Source organism: Lithobates pipiens, unplaced genomic scaffold, assembly GCF_037356315.1.
Source record: "Lithobates pipiens isolate NorthernLeopardFrog02 unplaced genomic scaffold, aLitPip1_a1.2 Scaffold_41, whole genome shotgun sequence".
NCBI lineage: Eukaryota > Metazoa > Chordata > Amphibia > Anura > Ranidae > Lithobates > Lithobates pipiens.
Genome location: NW_027507861.1, coordinates 3,324,025 through 3,348,235, shown reverse-complemented (window position 1 = coordinate 3,348,235; position 24,211 = coordinate 3,324,025). Strand labels below are relative to the sequence as shown.

The 24,211-nt window shown below is 47.8% G+C and overlaps 1 protein-coding gene across 1 annotated transcript in view; it reads left to right on the top strand.

The window, feature by feature from the left end:
* Window positions 1-18,365, top strand: part of LOC143956791 (uncharacterized) — a 56,903-nt gene extending 38,538 nt beyond the window's left edge. Inside the window, exon 4 of the mRNA XM_077466966.1 lies at window positions 17,105-18,365. Coding sequence (XP_077323092.1) covers window positions 17,105-18,065 — 961 coding nt within the window. The 3' untranslated portion in view covers window positions 18,066-18,365. The remainder of the gene's footprint in view (window positions 1-17,104) is intronic.
* The last annotated feature ends 5,846 nt before the right edge of the window (window positions 18,366-24,211 follow it).

The window sequence follows — 24,211 nt, the reverse complement described above, 5'->3', positions numbered from 1 at the left end:
GCTGCTTATAACCCTACGTGTGATTTGCTCCTGAAAACGTGCAATTTTAAGCGCGGAACATGTTGAGCCACTAGGTCAACCATAACTTGGACCCAAACGCCTAACAACACTCCTGTGACAAGATCCAACATATTTTTAATTCATCTTTTATATTTATTGCTGAAACTTGTATCGTATTGTAATTTTGTATTTTATAGTCAACTATGAGCTTCATTGGAGATTGGGATTTTGGAACAGTGGGAGTGGGATTAGGGTTAGGGGTTTGGGACCAGTGGGAGTGGGATTAGGGTTAGATATTTGAGATTTATGACTAGTGGGAGTGGGATTAGGGTTAGAGATTTGGGACTAGAGGTAGTGGGGTTAGGGTTAGGAATTTGGGATTAGAGGTAGTGGGGTTAGGGTTAGGGGTTTGGGACTAGTCAGAGAGGGATTAGGGTTAGGGTTAGGGGTTTGGGACTAGTGGGAGTGGGATTAGGGTTAGGGATTTGGGACTAGTGGGAGTGGGAGTGGGATTATGGTTAGGGTTACAGTTTTGGGACTAGCGGGAGTGGGATTAGGGTTAGGGTTAGGGATTTGCGACTAGTGGGAGTGGGATTAGGGTTAGGGTTAGGGGTTTGGGAACAGTGGGATTAGGGGTAGGGTTAGGAGTTTGAAACTAGTGAGAGTGGGATTAGGGTTAGGGATTTGGGACTAGTGGGAGTGGGATTAGGGTTAGGGTTAGGGGTTTGGAACTAGTGGGAGTGGGATTAGGGTTAGGGGTTTGGGAACAGTGGGAGTGGGCTTAGAGGTAGGGTTAGGGATTTGGGACTAGTGGGTGTGGGGTTAGGGTTAGGAATTTGGGACTAGTGGGAGTGGGATTATTGTTAGGCTTAGGGATTTGCGACTAGTGGGGGTGGGATTAGGGTTTGATTTAGGGGTTTGGGAACAGTGGGAGTGGGATTAGGGGTAGGGTTAGGGATTTGGGACTAGTGGGAGTGGAATTAGGGTTAGGGATTTGGGACTCGTGGGAGTGGGGTTAGGGTTAGGGATTTGGGACTAGTGGGAGTGGGGTTAGGAATGTGGGACTAGTGGGAGTGGGATTATGGTTAGGGTTAGGGCATTTGCGACTAATGGGAGTGGGATTAGGGTTAGGGGTTTGGGAACAGTGGAAGTGGGATTAGGGTTAGGGTTAGGGATTTGTGACTAGTGGGAGTGGGACTAGGGTTAGGGTTAGGGGTTTGGGAACAGTGGGAGTGGGATTATGGTTAGGGTTAGGGATTTGGGACTAGTGGGAGTGGGATTTGGGTTAGGGATTTGGGACTAGTGGGAGTGGGATTAGGGTTAGGGGTTTGTAACTAGTGGGAGTGAGATTAGGGTTAGGGTTAGGGGTTTGGGAACAGTAGGAGTGGGCTTAGAGGTAGGGTTAGGGATTTGGAACTAGTGGAAGTGGGACTAGGGTTAGGGTTAGGGGATTAGGAACAGTGGGAGTGGGATTAGGGTTAGGGTTAGGGGTTTGGAACTAGTGGGAGTGAGATTAGGGTTAGGGTTAGGGATTTGGGACTAGTGGGTGTGGGGTTAGGGTTATAAATTTGGGACTAGTGGGAGTGGGATTATGGTTAGGTTTAGGGATTTGCGACCAGTGGGAGTGGGATTAGGGTTTGATTTAGGGGTTAGGGAACAGTGGGAGTGGGATTAGGGGTAGGGTTAGGGATTTGGGACTAGTGGGAGTGGGATTAGGGTTAGGGATTTGGGACTCGTGGGAGTGGGGTTAGGGTTAGGGATTTGGGACTAGTGGGAGTGGGGTTTGGAATTTGGGACTAGTGGGAGTGGGATTATGGTTAGGGTTAGGGCATTTGCGACTAATGGGAGTGGGATTAGGGTTAGGGGTTTGGGAACAGTGGGAGTGGGATTAGGGTTAGGGTTAGGGATTTGTGACTAGTGGGAGTGGGACTAGGGTTAGGGTTAGGGGTTTGGGAACAGTGGGAGTGAGATTATGGTTAGGGTTAGGGATTTGGGACTAGTGGGATTGGGATTTGGGTTAGGGATTTGGGACTAGTGGGAGTGGGATTAGGGTTAGGGGTTTGGGAACAGTAGAAGTGGGTTTAGAGGTAGGGTTAGGGATTTGGGACTAGTGGGAGTGGGACTAGAGTTACGGTTAGGGGATTGGGAACAATGGGAGTGGGCTTAGGGTTAGGTTTAGGGGTTTGTAACTAGTGGGAGTGAGATTAGGGTTAGGGTTAGGGGTTTGGGAACAGTAGGAGTGGGTTTAGAGGTAGGTTTAGGGATTTGGGACTAGTGGGTGTGGGTTTAAGGATTTGGGACTAGTGGGAGTGGAATTAGGGTTAGGGGTTTGGGAACAGTGGAAGTGTGATTAGGGGTAGAGTTAGGGATTTGGGACTAGTGGGAGTGGGATTATGGTTAGGGATCTGGGACTAGTGGGCGTGGGATTATGGTTAGGGTTAGGGCATTTGTGACTAGTGGGAGTGGGATTAGGGTTAGAGTTAGGGATTTGGGACTAGTGGGTGTGTTGTTAGGGATTTGGGACTAGTGGGAGTGGAATTATGGATAGGGTTAGGGATTTGTGACTAGTGGGAGTGGGACTAGGGTTAGGGGTTTGGGAACAGTGGGAGTGGGATTATGGTTAGGGTTAGGGATTTAGGCCTAGTTGGAGTGGGATTTGGGTTAATGGTTTGGGAACAGTGGGATTAGGGTTAGGGATTTGGGACTAGTGGGAGTGGGATTAGGGTTAGGGGTTTGTAACTAGTGGGAGTGGGATTAGGGTTAGGGGTTTGTAACTAGTGAGAGTGAGATTAGGGTTAGGGTTAGGGGTTTGGGAACAGTAGGAGTGGTCTTAGAGGTAGGGTTAGGGATTTGGGACTAGTGGAAGTGGGACTAGGGTTAGGGGATTGGGAACAGTGGGAGTGGGATTAGGATTAGGGTTAGGGGTTTGTAACTAGTGGGAGTGAGATTAGGGTTAGGGTTAGGGATTTGGGACTAGTGGGATTAGGGTTAGGGGTTTGTAGCTAGCGGGAGTGAGATTAGGGTTAGGAGTTTGGGAACAGTAGGAGTGGGCTTAGAGGTAGGGTCAGGGATTTGGGACTAGTGGGTGTGGGTTTAGGGATTTGGGACTAGTGGGAATGGGATTAGGGTTAGGGGTTTGGGAACAGTGGAAGTGGGATTAGGGGTAGAGTTAGGGATTTAGGACTAGTGGGAGTGGGATTATGGATAGGGTTAGGGCATTTGCGACTAGTGGGAGTGGGATTAGGGTTAGGAGTTTGGGAACAGTAGGAGTGGGCTTAGAGGTAGGGTTAGGGATTTGGGACTAGTGGGTGTGGTGTTAGGGATTTGGGACTAGTGGGAGTAGGATTATGGATAGGGTTAGGGATTTGTGACTAGTGGGAGTGGGACGAGGGTTAGGGTTAGGGTTGTGGGAACAGTGGGAGTGGGATTATGGTTAGGGTTAGGGATTTAGGACTAGTGAGAGTGGGATTTGGGTTAGTGGTTTGGGAACAATGGGATTAGGGTTAGGGATTTGGGACTAGTGGTAGTGGGATTAGGGTTAGGGTTAGGGGTTTGGGAACAGTAGGAGTGGGCTTAGAGGTAGGGTTAGGGATTTGGGACTAGTGGGATTATTATTTCTCTCCCCAGTAAAATGTTGTGGTTTTTCAGACCTGTGATATGGGAACTATAGGGATCTGGTGAAGCTGATGTTTGTTTTTATCACATAGGCTTCCTGCACTGGATGAGGAGAGCGCCCCGTATGACCTACTAGAAGAATTCCTAGTTGGATTATTGAAAATATAATAAGACAATAAAAGTGAAAATGCCACATGATGAGGATACACATACAGTATATCTATGTAACTGCCAGGTACTTTTTTGGCACAGGTACATAGATGATATTTTTCCCTTTTTGATCAGACCTGCCAGTGAATTTAATAATTTTGTGGAGTCATCAGATGATTTTAATTTTGAAGTTTAAATATAAATGTAGCAAACTTGTGCTAAATGTCTTGGACTTCTAAATAGTGGTAACAAAAGAAGGTAAGGTTGTCAACATAATGAATAGTAAATCTACAGTGTTCATCGAGTTCTCACCAAAGGCTCCTTAGATGTAGCAATAGTTAAGCTTTTTAGACTTTGGAATAGTGGTAAGAAAAGGAGAGACACAGTCCTCATTCCAGGCTCCTCATACCACACTCCTCATTCCAGGCTCCTCATACCACACTCCTCATTCCAGGCTCCTCATACCACACTCCTCATTCCAGGCTCCTCATACCACACTCCTCATTCCAGGCTCCTCATACCACACTCCTCATCCCAGGACTTCGGAATATTGGTGCTTCTGCCACTGTGGGACACTCCTTACCAAAGATTGCATTGAGTTTCTTTACCCTAGTACTCAACATGGGTACTATTGCATCACTTCCTGACTGCAGTGGGAGAGAATCCTATACATCCTATTCTATCCTGAAAGCAGGAGATTGTGGCCCCCCAACCCAAAGCACCTTGTCCCCATGTTGATGAGGACAAGGGCCTCTTCCCGACAGCCCTGGCTGTTGGCTGTTGGGGTCTGTGAGCGTGAGGCTTATCGAAATACAGGAGCCCCCTTTAATAAGGGGGCCCCCAGATACTGGCCCCCCACCCTATGTGAATGAGTATGGGGTACAATGTACCCCTACCCATTCACCTGGTGAAAAAAAGTGTAAATAAAAAACAACACAAGTTTTTAAAATAATTTATTAGACAGCTCCACTGGTCTTCTCTTCTTCCGTCTTGGGGGTCTTCTCACCAGACTCCTCTGCTATCTTCTGCTCTTTTACTAGCTCTTTTACTAGCGGAGAAGCCCGGCTTTCTTCTTCATCGCCGCCTCTGTCCGGGGGTCTTCTTCAGACTTCAGAGTCTTGTCCCACTCTTCTGGGGTCTTGTCCCTCTCTTTTGGGGTCTTGTCCGACTCTTCGGTTCTTTTGCTGGGCCTCCAGATCCCCAGATGGCGGCAACGGCTCCTCCTCTAGTAAAAGAGCTAGTAAAAGAGCAGAAGATAGAAAGACCACCGGAGCTGCCTAATACATTATTTTAAAAACTTGTGTTGTTTTTTTGCTTACAATTTTTTCTTCAGGTGAATGGGTAGGGGTACATTGTACCCCATACTCATTCACATAGGGTGGGGTCCAGTATCTGGGGGCCCCCTTATTAAAGGGGGCTCCCGGATTCTGATAAGCCCCCCGCCTGCAGACCCCAACAACCAACAGCCAAGGTTGTCGGGAAGAGGCCCTTGTCCTCATCAACATGGGGACAATGTGCTTTTGGGGTGGGGGGCCGCAGGGCCCCCCTCCCCAAAGCTCTCCCATGTTGTGGGCACGTGGCCTGGTATGGCTCAGGAGGGGGAGCGCTCACTCGTCCTCACCCCCTTTCCTGACCGGCTAGGCTGCGTGCTTGGATAAGGGTCTGCTAGGAAATTTGGGGGGACCCTATGCTGTTTTTTTGACATAGGAGTTCCACTTTAAATCCATATCAGGTGACGGGGCCAGCGCAGTGTCAATCTCACCGATGGAGGCGGAGACATTGACTTCCTTCGCTAGTCCCGGCTACCTGGAGCCACATTCAAAATTAACAGACTTTTCTCCGTGTGTGGGCAAGTCTGTTAATTTCAAATGTCCGGTCGTGTGTGGGCAGGTCCGCTCGTTCGGTAAGTTCAGCGGACCTCAGCTGCAAAGTCTGGCGATTTGTCAGCCAGATAGTCTGATCGTGTGTACGCGGCATAAGAGGCATAAAACCATAGTGGTCACTAGAAGGAAAAAAACACCATCTGTTGTTACAGACTATGGTATTGGGGTACAGTGATGCGGGGGGGTCAGACAACACACGGGGTATCACCTTCTGTTGTATATGCACAGAAATCACCCAGCACACTGGCAGATTGTCAGGAGAACCCCAAGTTCCCAGCCTAGACAGGGGTAACAGCTGTATAACAGCACACACACTCTATTATCCCACCACTGCCACACACATGACAAGGATGGAAGCCACGGGAATTAGAAAACCAGGAGAGGACCTTGTATGGTGGAGGAGGGAAGGAGAGGGAGATCATTGTTAGCCTGTAATACCAGCTGTGATAGACTTGGCAAAGCCTGCAATACCTCTGCCCACCACTAGAGGGAGACTCCGCCCATATCTAACTGGCTGACCACACAGACAAGAGCAGTCTAGTAATCAGCAAACACTTCTAGGGTTCCTCAGACTCCCCTACAAGCTAGACTCCTTGTGTTACTCACTCTTCCCACTATCTATTTACACAACTACACCAGACATAACATGGGGGCAGTGAGGGAAGTGGGGTGAACAGGGAGGCAGCTGGGGGAGAGGGAAGTAGATGGAAAAGTGGGGGGAGAGGGAAGTAGATGGTAAAGTGAGGGGGAGGGAAGTAGACCGGAAATGGGGAGGCAATTGGGGGAATAGAGAAGTGAGGGGGAAGGTGGACAGTGAGAGGTAGGTGGTAAGAAATAATGACCACTGTCCATGGTCATTGTTTGGGGGGATACCTTCTATTGTTATCAGTTGATTTTAAAAAAAGATGATCACTGAGAGGAAATGTTGGGCATTGGTGCTTAGTGTGATAAAGGGGGACTTAGTGAGGAGCAAGGGAAGACAGGGGTGCTCAGTGAAGAAATAAGTGGTATTGGACTGGTGCTCAATGGTGGGATGGGGGGCAGTGAGGGTACAGAGAGGTGGAGAGGGGAGCAGCAGGGAGACAGAGGGGTGGAGAGGGGCAGTAGGGGGGCACATGGAAGGACAAGGGGCAGTAGGGGGACACATGGGAGGACAGGGGGCAGTAGGAGGACACATGGGAGGAAAGGGGGGCAGTAGGAGGACACATGGGAGGACAGGGGGCAGTAGGTGGACACATGAGAGGACAGGGGGCAGTAGGGCGACACATGGGAGGACAGGAGGCAGTAGGTGGACATATGGGAGGACAAGGGGGCAGTAGGGAGACACGTGGGAGGACAAAGGGGCAGTAAGGGGACACATGGGAGGACAAGGGGGAGGACAAGAGACAAAGATGTAGGCAGGGGTACAGAGGGGTAGATAGGGGCAGTGGGCGAGACAAAAGTGCTTGACAAGGGGCAGTGGGAGGACACAGGGGTAGTTAGGGGACAGGGGGCAGTAGGGGGGTAGAGGTGTGGGCAAGGGGCAGTGGGGGAACAGATGAGTGGATGGGGTGCAGTGGGGTGAATTTGGAAATTAATACCTGGCTGATGATGTCCTGTTCAAGGGGTTGATGTGAAGCTCCTCTGATGAGTCTTCTATGGATGGGGTCCTCTCGGATGGTCACTCTTGGCTCCTCTGATGAGTCTTCTATGGTTGGGGTCCTCTCGGATGGTCCCTCTTGGCTCCTCTGATGAGTCCTCTATGGTCGGGGTCCTCTCGGATGGTCCCTCTTGGCTCCTCTGATGAGTCTTCTATGGTTGGGGTCCTCTCGGATGGTCCCTCTTGGCTCCTCTGATGAGTCTTCTATGGTTGGGGTCCTCTTGGATGGTCCCTCTTGGCTCCTCTGATGAGTTTTCTATGGTCGGGTGACTTCTGACTCTTCCCAGCATGGTGACTGGACATGAAGGGGGAAATCTCTCCCAACTCTCGGCTTCCTTCTGCTCACAAGTGTCCAGAATCAGGGGAAAGTTCTCTGTGTCCCCGATGGAAGATGGAGGATTCTTGTCCTGGCTGAGAGGTGTGAGGGCCGTTCTGTGTCTGCACTACGGATCTAGAAAGATTCCTCCAATCTCATTGTGAGCCAGCTTCCTCACAGGGGTCCCCTCCCCCACAGATGCCCTGGGGCCAACCTGACTACAAACTCAGGGAGGGGGAGGGGGATTCACAAAGAGGACCCCTCCCTCCATTCTCTGGGATGACACAATAGAATCTCATTCCAGATTGGTCATATGAAGAAGGTTTGTTGGATGTTCTTCTGGTTAGTGGAGGGAAATCAATGTTGATTATTGAGTGCAGTGAGGAGAAGATTGGGAGGAGCAGGATGGGGAATTTTTCTCCAAGGAATGAATTTCTAGCAGTGAATGTGGTTTTCATTCAGTAAATTCCATTCATTCCAAAATGAGATGATAAAAGGAAATGAAATGTTGAACTCCTTCTGAGCGCCATTCATCAATCCATGGAATGTAGTGAGAAGATTTCTCCAAATTCTCCTTCAATAATCTCCTAGTGTATGAGGAGCTTTGCCTTTCTTGTGTCCTCTTCCTTCCTCCGCTGATCACACTGGTGTCTTCAGAGAGATCCGGAGCTGAGCTCTCACATCTCTCAGGACTCTCATATTGCACCCACCGGGGGATCACCTCATACACTTCATCTTCTACATGTGCTGGACGCCATGACACTCATTTCTTGGGGAAAACTTTCTCCCGGAGATCTTGCAGGAGATGAAAGGAATGTTGTACGATGCATGTGTGAGACGAGGCACATGACATCACACGCTCCATCTTCTGCATGCGCGGTATAACATACATTTACATAATGGAGGTGTGGGGGAGGGGACACAGGCTGCCCAGAGGTACAATAAATGATTCGGAAGGGATTGGATGGATTTTGATCCATGTATTGGCTTGCTGGTTGTACACAGGTCAGTCTATTGATTGATTTGTGTACAACCAGTCTGTCAGGTTTTACCTGAATGATCAATACCACCGGCTATAGGCGGCAACACCGATCATGGTGGGGGAGGGTCTCCACTGTCAGAACACAATAGCACAGCGGGAGGATTCCCCCATCCCCCTCCAATGTGTGGAAAATGTACATTCTACACGCTGTTTGAATGAAAAAATAAAAATACTCCTCTATGTCCAGGATAAGGACGTCCATATACATTCCAATCTGATTGTACAATCTCTGTTCTGTGAGCCTTGTCCCTCCCCTTGTCATATCAATAATGATAACTGAACCAATAATGATTCAAAATTAGGAGGACACCCCTCCCCCTCCAATGAGGACACCCTCTCCCTTCCTGCACCGATGACTTCCCCTCCCCCCTCCCACCACTGAGGGCATCCCCTTCCCATTCTTCACAGAGAACACCCCCTCTTTTTCTGCATTGAGGACACCCCCTCACCCACTGAAAACACCCCTCCCCCTCTGTCACTAAGAGGGGGGAGATGAACCATGGGGGGTAATGTGATGTCACTAAGAGGGGAGGAGAGAGGACCATGGTCTAGGTAATTTTGGGCCTCATGGGAAGAATGGTCAATGTGAGCGGAGGGGAGGATAGAAGAGGAGACCATAGGGGGCAGTGTAGTGTCACAATGTGGGGTCATCATAATGGAGGGAGGAACTATGGAGGACATTGTGGGGTCACTTCTGTAAAAGAAAGAGGAACCAATGGGAACAATTTGGGGTCACTATTTTGAGGGGGATCATGGGGAACAATGTCCAGTCACTATGGGGGGAGGGGCAGTGCAGGGAACATAGGAGGGGGTGACAAGGTACATATTGGGGGATTCTGGAACAGAATTCTATTTATTTTAACGTTTCCAAAACAATGTAATAGGAGGAAACACCCAAACCTTCCATTCAGTGTGTATGGGATCGGGCAGATCCTTGTACTATGTAGATGATGGAAAGGAGATTGTACAATCAGATTGTATAGTGTATGGTCACCTTTAGGGCTCATTCACACCAACAATTAATCTGGCCATACACGAGGAGATTTTCAAATGAACGTCCATACAAACTTCCATATGACAATTCTCATCAGTACATTCAGTGACTCCCATGGTGAATGTCTTTTGTGCTTGGAATGTCCCGTGTGTTTGGAATGATGGACTTTCCGGAATGAAATCTCATTCACTGCTAGAAATTTCTTCATTCCAGAAACATTTTCCATCCGACTCCTTCCAATTTCCTCATCACCGTCATCACACACTTCCATTTCCCTCCACTAACCAGAAGAGAATGGAGGGAAGGATCTTCCAATGAAAAGATTGGAAGGAGATTGTACGAGTGTATGGGCAGCTGAACAAGGCGATGTTCCCGATGTTCTATGGCTTCCGTCACCATCACAGAAAACAATGTGAGGTTGTATTGTTTGTGCCGAGCGTTCCCACACCTTGTATAATATTACAAAGAGCCCATAGAATTCTATAGAAGAGAGCCTAACACCTCATTACACCGCACAACAGCGCCCCCACACTGCACACCAGAGAACACGCATTATACACACAATAACATGGGCTGTGTGCTGTGACTGAGCCCCAATGTTACCTCCCCTCCCCTCCCCCTCTACTGGAATTGTCCAATCCTGTCCTCTAATATTAGAGAGAGTGTCTGTACTTCTCATTACATGTAACTGCCCCTCCCCCATACACAGCCCTCCCCCTCCCCCATACACAGCCCTCCCCCTCCCCCATACACAGCCCTCCCAGACTTCTCACCCCTGCCCCATACACAGCCCTCCCAGACTTCTCACCCCTCCCCCATACACAGCCCTCCCCCATACACATCTCTCCCCGACTTCTCACCCCTCCCCCATACACAGCCCTCCATTTAACAAAAACTTATAGCAACTTGTCTGCTTTCTCTGCACAAACAGATTCCAACAAATAACCTCACATGTCACTTCCCTCCCTCATACACTCCCTATAGATCACCTCCCCCTCCCCCACACAAATGATCAATTTATCCAACTGTCCATCCAGAGCCTCTGGTTTATAGACCGGATACATCCTAAATACAGAACTATATAAAATCAAAAAAAGCTGCGCTATAAAAATAAAAAAATAAAAATTAAATGAAATAAAAATAGTCCATATACTGTGCCAAACCAATTGTATCCAAAATCGTAGTCACAGGTATATAAAGATGTATTAAAGTCTCTGATTAATGAAGAGCGCAGTGCACATGCATGAAATCCAAAAGTGTGCCGATCACCATAGAAGTAGATTGTGATCACCACACTGGACGTCACCACGCCATCCGAATAGGAGGACGGGCTCCGTGTGTATGCCGGCCGCCATTTTCACTGAAAGCGCATTTTACCGATCGGCTTTTGTAAGTGCAAATTTTAAGAATAAATATAGAAAATATTTGGAAGGTGTTACGCTATGGTAGTCCCTCTCTCTTTCCGGAGCCGTTTATGACGGCGTATGGACCTTGTTTGGTGGACGCAGCTCTTAAGTGTATGTGGCCCTGATCCGAGGTGTGGACATCTGCAAGCTTAGAGGCCCTAGGCTGGGTTTAGCCAATCGCCTTTAAATGCTTGTTATTTGGTAATCACAATCTACTTCTATGGTGATCGGCACACTTTTGGATTTCATGCATGTGCACTGCGCTCTTCATTAATCAGAGACTTTAATACATCTTTATATACCTGTGACTACGATTTTGGATACAATTGGTTTGGCACAGTATATGGAATATTTTTATTTCATTTCATTTTAATTTTTATTTTTATAGTGCAGCTTTTTTTGATTTTATGGGTATTTTCTGTGTTATCGCACTGTATTGCTGCTGCTCTCCATAGCTTCTTTCCTTTTTTGCCAGCGCAGTTACATTCTTGTTTCTCTCTATATTTATCCAACTATAATGTCATCCCAGAGAATGGAGGGAGGAGTCCTCTTTGTGAAACCCCCTCCCCCGCACTGTGATTGTAGTCAGCATGGCCCCAGGACGTCTGTGGGGGAGGGGCTCCCTGTGAGGAAGCTGGCTCACAATGTGACTGGAGTCTTCCCAGATCTGTAGTGCAGACAAAGAACGTCCCTCACACCTCTCAGCCAGGACAAGAAGCCTCCATCGTCCATCGGGGACACGGAGGAGAGACAGAGAAGATCCTCACACAGGTCAGAGCAGAATCAGCTTCATGTCTACAGTCTGCACATTGCAGGCCTAGGACCCCCACAAGGTGGAAAGACACTTTAAGGAGAACTTCCCCTGATTGTGGACAACTTTTTAGCAAGAGGAAGAGGAGCCGAGAGTTGGGAGAGATTTCCCCCTTCATGTCCAGTCACCTGCTGGGAAGAGTCAGAAGTCCCCCGACCATAGAAGACTCATCACAGGACCCAAGAGGGACCATCCGAGAGGACCCCAACCATAGAAGACTCATCAGAGGAACTTCACATCAACCTCCAGACCAGGACACCATGAGCCAGGTATTCATCTCCCACTGAGCACCACTACCTTCCCATCCCCCACTGCTTTCCTGTTAAGCTACTTGTTTCTCCACTGCCTCCCAGTTTACCCCGCTGCCCCCTATCCAACCCCTGTCCCTAACTTTCGCCTGTCCAGCCCTCTGTCCTCCTGAATGCCCCTTCCCTACTTTACTGCCCCCTGTCCCCTTATTGTGCCTTTTCCACACTTCTGCCCACTCCCCAGTTACCTTCCTACCCCCTACTTCCCCCTGTCCAGCCACTAAGCAGCAGTGCCTACTATCTCTCTATTGAGAACCTCTTACCCCCTTGCTCCTTCATCCTTTTTCCTTCCTACCACTAATGACCATTATTTCCCCCCAGTGAACACAATTTTTTTAATAAACTGATATTAATAGCAGTCACCCCCCAAAACACCCCCCCCCCACACACACGCACACACACACACACACTGACCACAAATAACAGGCATGTATCCCTCTCCCCCATTTCCCCATCTACTTCCCTTTCCCCTCTCTTCTCCATCTACTTCCCTCCCCCTCACTTCCCCGTCTATTTTCCCCCACCCGCAGACCCCACAACCACCGGGTAAGGGTTTTGGGGATGAGGCCCTTGTCCCCATCGACATGGGGACAAGGTGTTTTGGGGGACCCCAAAACACCCTCCCCATGTTGAGGGCATATGTACTGGTACAATTCAGGAGGGGGGCGCTCTCTTGTCCCTCCCCTTTTCCTCTAACCTGGCAGGTTGCATGCTCGGATAAGGATCCAGTATGAATTTTGGGAGGGGACCCCCACGCCATTTAATTTTTATTTTGGGGCAGGGTTCCCCCGAAAAAAGCCATTTTTAATTGCATTGATACATGTCCCTTGGGGCAGGACCCGGGTCCCCAAACCCTTTTTATGACAATAGCTTGAATATAAGCCTTTAAAATTAGCACTTTTGATTTTTCATGTTTGTGTCCCATAGACTTTTGCCTGTTCGTAAGTTCTGCTGCGTACCGATCTGGGGGTGGGGGGTGGGGTGTTCAGCTCATCCCTAATGATAACTATTCATTCTTTTTATTATTGTATATATTAGATAGATTGTTAGGATATAAGGCTGATGTTTATATTTCCCCTCAATTGTTTGGGTGGTATACCACACATAAATTGTACATAATGTCTGATATTTATCTGCCTTGTGTGAACTACCATTCACTTATGTATATGTTACATATGTTTATTTCATGTGGTACGCCCCTTGTATTACTGTTATTATTATTCCTTTCCTTGTTTCCCCACCCATCCCAGCTTTTGCCAGGACATTCGCTCTCAGGCTTGAGGGCTCAAATTATTATATTTTTATGCAAACTACGAGATGTAGTTTCCTAGGCAGGGGGAGGATGTAGCACCCTGATGTTTATACAGGGTTGCTGCTAAATGTATTTGCCGAGTGATAGTTGCCATAGCCAATTGTTAGGGGCATAGGCGTGCACACAGGGTGTGTCGGGTGTGTCTGGGCACACCCTAATCACCCCATGTGCATTAGCATTATCCAGGAGCAGCACCATGTGGGTGGTTGAGGGTGCCAGTGGCCAGTGTAAATGCTCCCATTATATTAAAGTCTAGGTTCAACCTTAGGAACACATTACATCCGTATTTAGGGTGTGCCGTAATATGCTCTCAATCAACTGTCTCCCACCATCAGAGCACCCTTCCTGTGACAGCATGTGGTGTTCATGAGTGTTTGAACTTTGGAGTGCACACCCTAATGCAATAGGCTGTGCACACCTATGGTTAGGGGTCAATTGATCTCACCCTAATTCTGGAATTGCTGCACCTCTCTCTTCTGGAACTAGGTGGCCGGGTATCTGGTGGCATTAGATAAGACAAGGGCATTCCAAGGAAAGATTAGGAATAGATATGGTGTCTCAACCAATGGGCAGGAATTTTCTTGAATCCCTTGGCCTGCTGGGAGAGCCTATTTATTTGGGTGAGGTCAGGTGATCGGTGTTCTGTGCCACCTGGATGGCTGTCTGGGTGGATGTGTGTTGTGCTGCCCTGGGCTTCTTGGCCAGAGCCTGAGGCCTATCCCGGGGACATCTGGCTGCTAGGCTGTCTGAGGGCCTATCCAGAAACAAGAGAGCAGCATAGGGTTGGGATGGCGGCTTGCAGTCCAAGCAGAACTGACGGTTCTGACAGCTGGAGAACCAGTCATGGACGGAGGTAGAGGGGAAGCTGTCGCCACTAAGGGACCATCCACCTTATTACCAGGGACCAATGTGAGTAGCTGAAGCAAGTACCAGAGCAGCATTCTCACCAACCGGGGACAGTGAAGAATTGGGAAACTTCAGCAGGTTTCCAGCCAGGGACCCAACCAGCGGAGGTGATGCTTGCAGAGAAGCCTTGTGTGCCAAGCCAGGGACCGAGCCAGCCAGCGAGGTGACACTTGAGGAGTATCTGTGAGTGCCAAGCTAGGGACCCAGCAGGGAGGCGGGGGTGACGCTTGAGGAAGATACTGAGTGAGAAGGTTGGAAGAGCTCAGGGGTTTCAGTGGCGGTGGATCAGAAAGTCCAGTGAGAGAGACTGGGAGATCAGTGGAGTGAAGATCTACAAAAGAAGATTGTAGAGGAAGTAAAGAAGTTTGTTACAACTTGTGTTAGAAACTATTATAAGACTGTTGCCATAGGAGATGGCTTCCTTACTCGTGCAGATGTGGTGTCTTGCTGGATGCCTTTCCCTGCATGGCTGTCTACCAAAGTTCCTAAAAGAACACAAAGATCTGTACCAGGACACCATGGTGGAGACATCCAGCTACATGAACCCCCCAGAGAGATGTCACCATCCTCTGTATTCCCGGGATTCCACACAGGAAGATCTCACCATCCCTCATTATTACAAGGTTGGCGGGATGGAGCATCTAGAACATGGATGGAGATGTGTGGATTTTATATCTGTGATGTCACAGTAATAAATCTTCTATCTTACAGATGATATTTTCTCTAATTTTCCTGATTTAGAGTGGAGATCCAATCGATATAGAATTTGAGGTGAAATCAGAAGAAGAAGAGAGGTATGTGAGGGATGATCAGCAGTCTATGGAGGAGGATGGAATAACGGGGACACTTATAGAGGAGGACACTCCTACAGAGATCAGCACAGGTGGGTCATTAACACGAAATCCATTCCTCCACCCATACTGCTCACTGATTGGTCCAGAGTAGGGCGGGGGCGGGGTGATATCAGCCTGTAATCCCCTGGTCACTTTCCTGAGCTGTGTTCCCCGTCCTGTATTCCTGGATTTCTCTGGGATAATCTTCCTTCTCTGTGCTGCAGACACAGTTCATGTATCTAGGATGGATTTATGGAGATTCGGGGGGTTCAGCTGGCAGCAAAATGTTGATTTTCTCTATAGGTGTTGCTTGTCTTAGACATCTGGGGATTGTGTCTTCGGTCTTCTGTCCCATCCCCGGATCTAGCGAGATCTCTGACAGAGGAATTCTCCCGGGGTTACTAGTTCTGTTGTTTGCTGGCAGTGCCGGGTGGAGGGATATGTCTGCATAGCAGAGGTAGGTAACCTTAACGAGGTGGAGATCTACCTGAACACCATGGATGAGTCAAAGATCACCAGGCACAGTATTGCCCAGTGTCACCTCCTCAAACCTGAGTTAACCCTCTAATTGCCATACTACTGTGTCACAATAGTGGGCATTGCACCGCAATCATGGGTGTAAATCAGGTGGTGAGGAGGCAACATATCACCTCCTCACCACCTGTCAACACACACTTGGATCGCTTTTCAGAGGAGCAGCAGTGTACTGCCTGCCAATTTTAACCCATTTAAGTAAATAAGGGCATTATGGAGGAGCCCCACAACTTCATACTTCTGTAAGGTCCAAGGGGTTAAAGCAGGTGGTGAGAAAGCAACAATGCTGCCTGCTTTAACCCCTTATTTTCTGTACTGCACAAGGTTGCAGGGCACTTGCAGAGTGGACTCATCCACTTGAATGGGTTATGCTTGGTAGGTGTGACACCCACATACTATGACACCCACCAATCATCAACCACGACACCCACCAACCATGACACCCACCAACCATGTCACCCACCAACCATGTCACCCACCAACTATGACACCCACCAACTATGACACCCACCAACCATGACACCCACCAACCACCAACCATGACAATGCATATAACTCCTGTTGCGGCTATGACATGTGTACACCTCTGGCCACTGCAGCTAAAGGGGATGTGGTTGGGGCAGGGGTGATAAAAACACATTTTTACTATGGGGTTTTACCACCCCCAATATTAATGTGATAACATCCTCAACCTTTGGACCCTTAAACAGAAAGTGATAATGAGGGAGGAGTCTGGGTCAGTCCAGTCTTCATCTTGGTTGTTCTCCCCCCATCCTCACTCTCTGACCTCTGGTGGGGCTCAGCCCCGCTGTTATTCATGACTAAATCAGGGAGTTCAGGACTTCTTGTGTTGGGAAGATGGCAATGAGTGATAGAGGGGGAGGGGACACTCGTCCTATAATCCCCTCATCACTGTCACTCCTATAATAGACAGTTCTCGTTGTGTCCTCACTCTCTGACTAAGGTCCATGAATAAAGAAATGATCTGGTAGGAGATCAGAGGATCCATTTACTAGTTACCTTGAGGGGGGAATTGTAAGATCCTCAGAGACAAAGCTGCCTGATGTGGGCGGAGTCCTGGTTTAGGGGAACCAATCAGCTCTGTCTAGTAATAATCTTTGTATTTCTATTTTAGTAGATGGACGGGAGATGAGGAAAACCTCAGAGGATTGTCTCACTTTGTCTCCAGACTGTGAAGTAGAAGATGAGGACATCACACAGTATAGTCCAGGAGAAAACCCGACCACCTCAAATGTCCATCCGGCACCACACAGTGTAGATGGACCATCGTCTTCCTCTGATCCTGAGGAACCTCAGACTGTGCGGGACGGGGCCGTCCTTCCAACAGAGAAGAGGTTTTCCTGTACTGAGTGCGGGAAGTGTTTCCATCATAAATCCAGCCTTAACAAGCATACAAGATCTCATACAGGAGAGAAGCCTTTTTCCTGTACTGAGTGCGGGAAGTGTTTCCATCAGAAATCCAAGCTTAATGAGCATACAAGATCCCATACAGGAGAGAAGCCGTATTCCTGTCCTGAGTGCGGGAAATGTTTTTCAGACAAGTCCAATCTTTACAAACATCAGAGATTTCACACAGGGGAGAAGCCATATCCCTGTCCTGAGTGCGGGAAATGTTTTTCGAGGAAGTCCCATCTTTCCACACATCAGAGATCTCACACAGCAGAGAAGCCGTATTCCTGTTCTGAGTGCGGGAAATGTTTTTCACAGAAGTCCCATCTTTCCACACATCAGAGATCCCACACAGGGGAGAAGCCATATTCCTGTTCTGAGTGCGGGAAATGTTTTTCACAGAAGTCCCATCTTTTTACACATCAGAGATCTCACACGGGGGAGAAGCCGTATTCCTGTTCTGAGTGCGGGAAATGTCTTTCAGACAAGTCCCGTCTTTTCACACATCAGAGATCTCATACAGGAGAGAAGCCATATTCCTGTCCTGAGTGTGGGAAATGTTTTTCAGACAAGTCAAATCTTTCCACACATCAGAGATCTCACACGGGGGAAAAGCCACATTCCTGTCCTGAGTGTGGGAAATGTTTTTCAGACAAGTCCAGTCTTTACAATCATCAGAGATCTCACACAGGGGAGAAGCCGTATTCCTGTCTTGAGTGCGGGAAATGTTTTTCAAGGAAGTCCAGTCTTTCCACACATCATACATCTCACACGGGGGAGAAGCCGTATTCCTGTCCTGAGTGCGGAAAATGTTTTTCAAGGAAGTTCAGTCTTTCCACTCATCAGAGATCTCACACGGGGAGAAGCCGTATTCCTGTCCTGAGTGTGGGAAATGTTCCTCACTGAAGTCCTGTCTTCCTGTACATCGGGGATCCCACACAACCCTTGAGGTGTATTAGTGCATTGAGTGCGGGAAATGTCTTCTATATGAATGTTGTTGGACATCACAGGTCTCATGTGGGGAAGAAGCACACCCTGATATACACCTCAGATATACTCCAATTTCTGATCTCATCATATAAGAAGCAGGGGGATATATGTGTGGGGAGTGTGTGAAGGGGGTGTGAGTCCCTGGATGTCCTTTATTATTGGCACGTGCACAGGGAGGACTTGTCTCACAAATATCCCACTTATATTGTGTTTTATCCCTCCATGTCAATGTGATATGTCTATCTAAACAAGGATGGACAATGTCACTTGTCATTTGTAACACTTTGTATTTTGTAACTGATTGTTCAATATGAGAACTTCCAATAAAAATGATTAAAATATAAAAATGGAGTCATTGCCTTTCATTGATATGTGATGTAAGCTTTGCAAACACTCAGTGTTCTCATTTTTTTTTTGTTTGTTTCAATAGTTTATTGAAAGTTTTGTAGTACAACAAATAAAATGTACAAATAGTAAAATACAGCAATAAATGATCTTATAAACACCAAATTTCTATTGCGGTTGGGAGGTAAAACAGAGGTGTAGAAGGTTTATCTATGTTTGAGCATTAGATAGGTTGTAACCGTAGAGTAGAACATCAATGTAAACGTTAATAAGGATAAGAAAGACCCCCTAGGGCTCACATCCTATTCTGCTGTGATATACTCATAACAGGGGTGTTACATTTCTAGGTAGAGGATTTATGTTGATGAAAACCCCAGTCACAGGGGCGTGGCTACCGCGCGCTAGTGTATGGACGCCTGAACTGTGTGCTCCGCTCTAGCGACAGGCCCTTACCGACAAAGAAGCGACGAAACGAAGATCCGTATACATTCCCGGTAACCGGAATATCCGTGGACCCAGGCGCTATGTCCCGCAGGAGGAAAGAGGCGGCCAAACCGAAGAAATTAGTATATTTCTTCAGGCCGGCGGAGCGCGGCCTAAAGCAAGATGGCGCCGGCAGAGCAGACTCGCCTCCACCTCCCTCATGCGGCTCCCGGTCGGATGAATCAAGCCCTGAAACGAACAGCGCGCAGCGCGGACGGTCTCCAGCGGCATCCACTCCGAACTCCTGCAGCCCAGTAAAATCTAAACCCAGGCTGGAAGAAGACTGCAGACAGGTGAGCACAGACCAGGACTCCCTGGAAGATACGAGAGAGCTATCAGACCCCTTTAACGCTTTCCCCACTGCTGATAGACCTGTATCAGACACTATGCTAAAGGAGATGCTGCTCTCCCTCCGCACATCTATGCATGCTGGCATGCTGAAGTGTGTCAGCTCCTTTAAAAATGAAGTTGGAGAGATGAGTAGCAGGGTGGAACATATTGAGTCCAAAATGGGTGACTTCGCTACTTCCCATAATACATTGATTGATGCTTTTCATGAGCAGGCGGATGAAATCGCATGGCTTAAAAGCAAAGTCGCAGACCTTGAAGATAGGTTGAGAAGGAATAATATAAAAATAAGAGGAGTCCCTGAATCCGTCCTTCCTATGCATTTACAACAATATGCCAAGGAACTCATGTGCGCATTCCTTCCCTCTACGGACGAAGCGGAGATGCAGGTGGACCGCATCCACAGGTTACCCAAACCATCTCATTTGCCGGATAATATCCCTAGAGATGTGTTAATGAGAGTGCACTTCTTCCAAACCAAAGAGAAGCTTATGATGGTGTTTCGCAAACAGCAGGTTCCTCCTGAAAAATTTACTCACATTCAACTGTTTGCGGACCTTTCGCAGTATACAATGCAAAAACGGAAGTCATTGGTGTCGGTGACCAAAGCCCTGAGAAACCACAACATCCCGTATAGATGGGGTTACCCGGTGAAACTGACTGTTACACACGAGGACAACACCACTGTGGTAACTAACATTGAAGAGGGCCTGGCCCTGTTACGATCCCTGGCCATACTGCCCGTGCCAGCAGCAGATGAACCCTCATTGACAAAAATGACGCACTCCCCTGAAGGCTGGCACACAGTGTCGCATAAGAAGAAGAAAAACCCTAAGAAAAGTAAGCCTTAACTTGTTTCCCTCCTGAGCTGAGTAGTATACGGATACATATTGGGGCCTTGTAGCACTATGGAGCATTAGTGTGTTCCTTCCCCCCCTCGTTATAATGGACAGTTTTTCCGCCCTCTGGTTCTTGAATCCTGATTTTTTAATAATGTTCTGTTTTCTTTTTTTGGATATGACTTTACCCCTATCTTTTTCCCCTTCTTATGTTTGCCTCCCTCGGTCTGGTCGGCCTCTTCTTCTCTCGAGAACAATGTACATGGAATATGGACTCATACAACCGCATGGTCCCTGCAGAACCATACGGGTCATTGGTACCACCTTCTCCAGGTTCCGTGAGTATCATTCACTAACCGACAGTTATGTCTTTCAAAGTAATTTCCTTTAATGCCAACGGGCTAAATCATCCAGCAAAGCGCTCCACAGCATGGAAGGAGGCCCTCAAACTCAAGGCTGATGTCCTTTTTATACAGGAAACACACTTTGAAGCTGGTAATATACCAAAATTCCAACACAAAAATTTCCCAAGCATCTTTATGTCCTGCGCACCGAAAAAACACAGAGGGGTACTTATTGCTATTAGAGACTCTGTCTCCTTTGTGCTGAAAGAGCTCCACACGGACCCTGCAGGTAGATATTTAATCGTACAAGGGGAGCTCAACAACAAGCAGTACACCCTGGTCAATCTCTACGCCCCTAACACCCACCAAATTCGGTTCCTGCAAAGACTGTATAGAAGGATTGCTGATATTCGATGGGGGTCCCTAATTATTTGTGGTGATCACAATATCACCCCTGACCCTACTTTGGACTCTACTACGGTTGCCAAACGGTCCCCTCCTAAACTGCAACCTTTCTTACATGCCGCAGATGTGTATGATGTGTGGAGATGCCAGCACGGCGACGAGCGGGACTACGCATTTTTCTCTTCCAGTCATAACTCGTGTTCACGCATTGACCTAATGCTTGTTGACAAACAGTTGCTGCAGTTAATTTCTAAGTCCACTATTCATGACATTACGTGGACTGACCATGCCCCAGTATCCATGGTGGTGATGGAGGGACACGCTCCTGGTCCAGCTTACATTTGGAGAGCCAACTCCCGTATCTTCCAGATGCCAGAACATGCTGCCAGCATCAGAGCACATCTGAAGGACTATTTTGCTTGCAATGATGGCTCGGTGGATGACCCGATGGTTTTATGGTGTGCCCATAAGGCATATATTAGAGGAGTAATGATTAAGATTTGTGCAGGAGAGAAGAGGCGGAGGACACACAAGGTAGATCAACTGCTCACCACCATAAAAACTCTTGAATCCCTTAATAAATCTAATACTGACCCAAATCTAGCTCAACAGCTATCCAGGGCTCGTTCCGATCTCAGACTTATGCTAATCGAACAAAATGAAAAATATGTGCGCTCATTGCGTATGTCCTTCTACTCCTCCGGTAATAGAGCGGGCAAACTTTTGGCACAGAGGCTTAGAGGCATTAGAACTAAATCTAGAATACCGTATTTATTAGGGCCTCAAGGCAACGGGAAAATTGTTAACCCGCAGAAGATAGCAGAATCTTTTGCCGATTATTATGCAACGCTTTATAATCTGAGCAAAGATCCCCACACTATTCAGCCTACTGAAGATGCCATACAAACGTTCTTAGCTAATATTAGGTTGCCAAAACTTGCGAAGGAACAGCTAGATACCCTTAACTCACCAGTCACCAAGTCTGAGATCGAAAGGGTCATAGGCACTCTCCCGCTGGGTAAATCCCCTGGCCCGGATGGGCTAATGACTATTATAAGGCCTTTGGTGAGCAGTTGTCTCCAACGCTGCAACAGGTGTATGCAGCAGCAGTGTCCTCGGCCTCTTTCCCTAAAGAGATGCTTAAGGCATATGTTGTCACGATTCCGAAGCCTGGTAAGGACCCTACTACCCCGGAGAATTTTAGGCCGATATCTCTACTTAATACCGATGTCAAGGTATACGCAAAGATATTAGCGCTCAGATTGCTTCCGATACTCCCTTCTATTATCAACCCCGATCAATCGGGCTTCACTACAGGTAGACAGGCATCGGATGCCACTAGAAGGGTCATTAATATCGTCCAACATGCAAAGGCCTGTCGGACGCCTTCTCTGCTCCTCTCTTTGGATGCGGAGAAGGCGTTCGACAGGATCCACTGGGGATATATGAGACAGGTTTTGACGGAGTTTGGTTTCTCAGGCCCGATATTGTCGGCTGTGTTGGCTTTGTACTCCTCGCCTTGCGCACAGGTCTATACATCTAACATGTTGTCCTCTGTTTTTGATATAACAAACGGTACGAGACAGGGGTGCCCCTTGTCCCCCTCCATCTTTAACCTTCTAATCGAGCCATTGGCGAAGAGGGTGAGATCTGACCCCTCTATCACTGGCTTTGAGGTGGGGGACGGGGAGCATGTGTTGAATTTATTTGCAGATGACATTATTCTATTTTTAACTACCCCAGACATCTCTCTTAGGCGAGTCACTCAGACCCTGGAGGAATTTGGAAACATCTCCTTCTATAAAGTTAATTCGACTAAATCCTTAATTTTAGGCCTAGATGTCCCCCCCCCTTAGAGGCTGCACTGAAAAAGGAGTTTCCTTATAGTTGGAGCTCAGAACACATTACCTATCTGGGCATCAAAGTTACAAAAGACCTGAAACAACTGGCCCCTTCCAACTTCTCTCCTTTATTGTCAAAACTCAAAACTGAAATTGCCCAACTGAACAAATCCGAATTAACCTGGACGGGAAGGTTAGCCACCTTTAAAATGATTATCTTACCGCAGATTCTGTATATGTTCCGTACCCTCCCAATCCCCTTAGGAGAGGTTCACTTTGGACCCTTTAATGCGATACTCAGACAGTTCCTATGGAGAGGTAAGAAACCGAGATGTGCTAAATCACTACTGGTGAAACATAGGGAGGCAGGAGGTATGGGGCTAGTGGACCTCTGGGACTACTACAGGGCCTCACTACTTACTCAAGTCAAGCATTGGCTCAATCCCTCATGGGTGACCCCCTGGGTCGAGCTAGAAAGAGCCCTGTGCCCAACAGATGACCTGACACTACTGCTCCTCTTAGATACCCTGAAGCCGTACTCTGTGCGCATCTTTCCTCCCACCATCCAGGCCTCTTTGTTGGCCTGGAGGACTCTCATCAACTTAGCTTCAGAGGCGCAGGAGACCACGGAGTTCCCTATACCCTTAAAAGTTCTCTCCTATATGGTTCCCGACCTTCCTATGGTTACATGGCATGACAAAGGAATCAAATTCATTGCTGACTTATACACTGAGGCTAGGCCCATTCCCTTTGACATACTTCAGGAACGATATGGACTTTCACCCACAGATAGGTATACCCACTACCGTATATTACATTGCTTGAGGTCCATACAGACGCATCAGGTGCTTTTGCCTAAAGTTGCTTGGAAGTTCTACAACTCCAACTTCCTAGCCCGGGGTGGGATTTCCCTCTTTTATAACATTTACCAAAGCAAATTAGAGTTTGTTAAGTCTCGCCCCCTACGCGTTATGGGAAAGGGATATGAATACTTCCTTCACACCTCAACAATGGAAAGCAGCTTTCCGAGCCGTTTATGCTTCTTCCAAATCCGTCAATCACTGGGAACTATCACAAAAAATCGCCCTAAGATGGTATCTCACACCATACAAAATATCCAAATTTGATTGTGGAGGGTCCCCGCTGTGCTGGAGACTGTGCGGAGACATCGGAAATCTGTACCACGTGTTTTGGAGTTGCAGGAGCCTGACTAGCTTCTGGAACTCCCTGTTCCGTGTTGTGTCCAGTGTATCGGGATCTTAATTAGACCTAACCCCGCACTTGCTATATTGAACATAGGAATAGATAACTTTCCTCCTGAATCTAGAGTGGTGGTAACACATATCTTATTGGTGGCTCGTACGCTAATAGCGAAACATTGGAAGTCAAACTATGCCCCAAGAGTATCTGAGGTTTTAGCTATCACCCAAATTCACTGTGTATATGAAACCTTAATT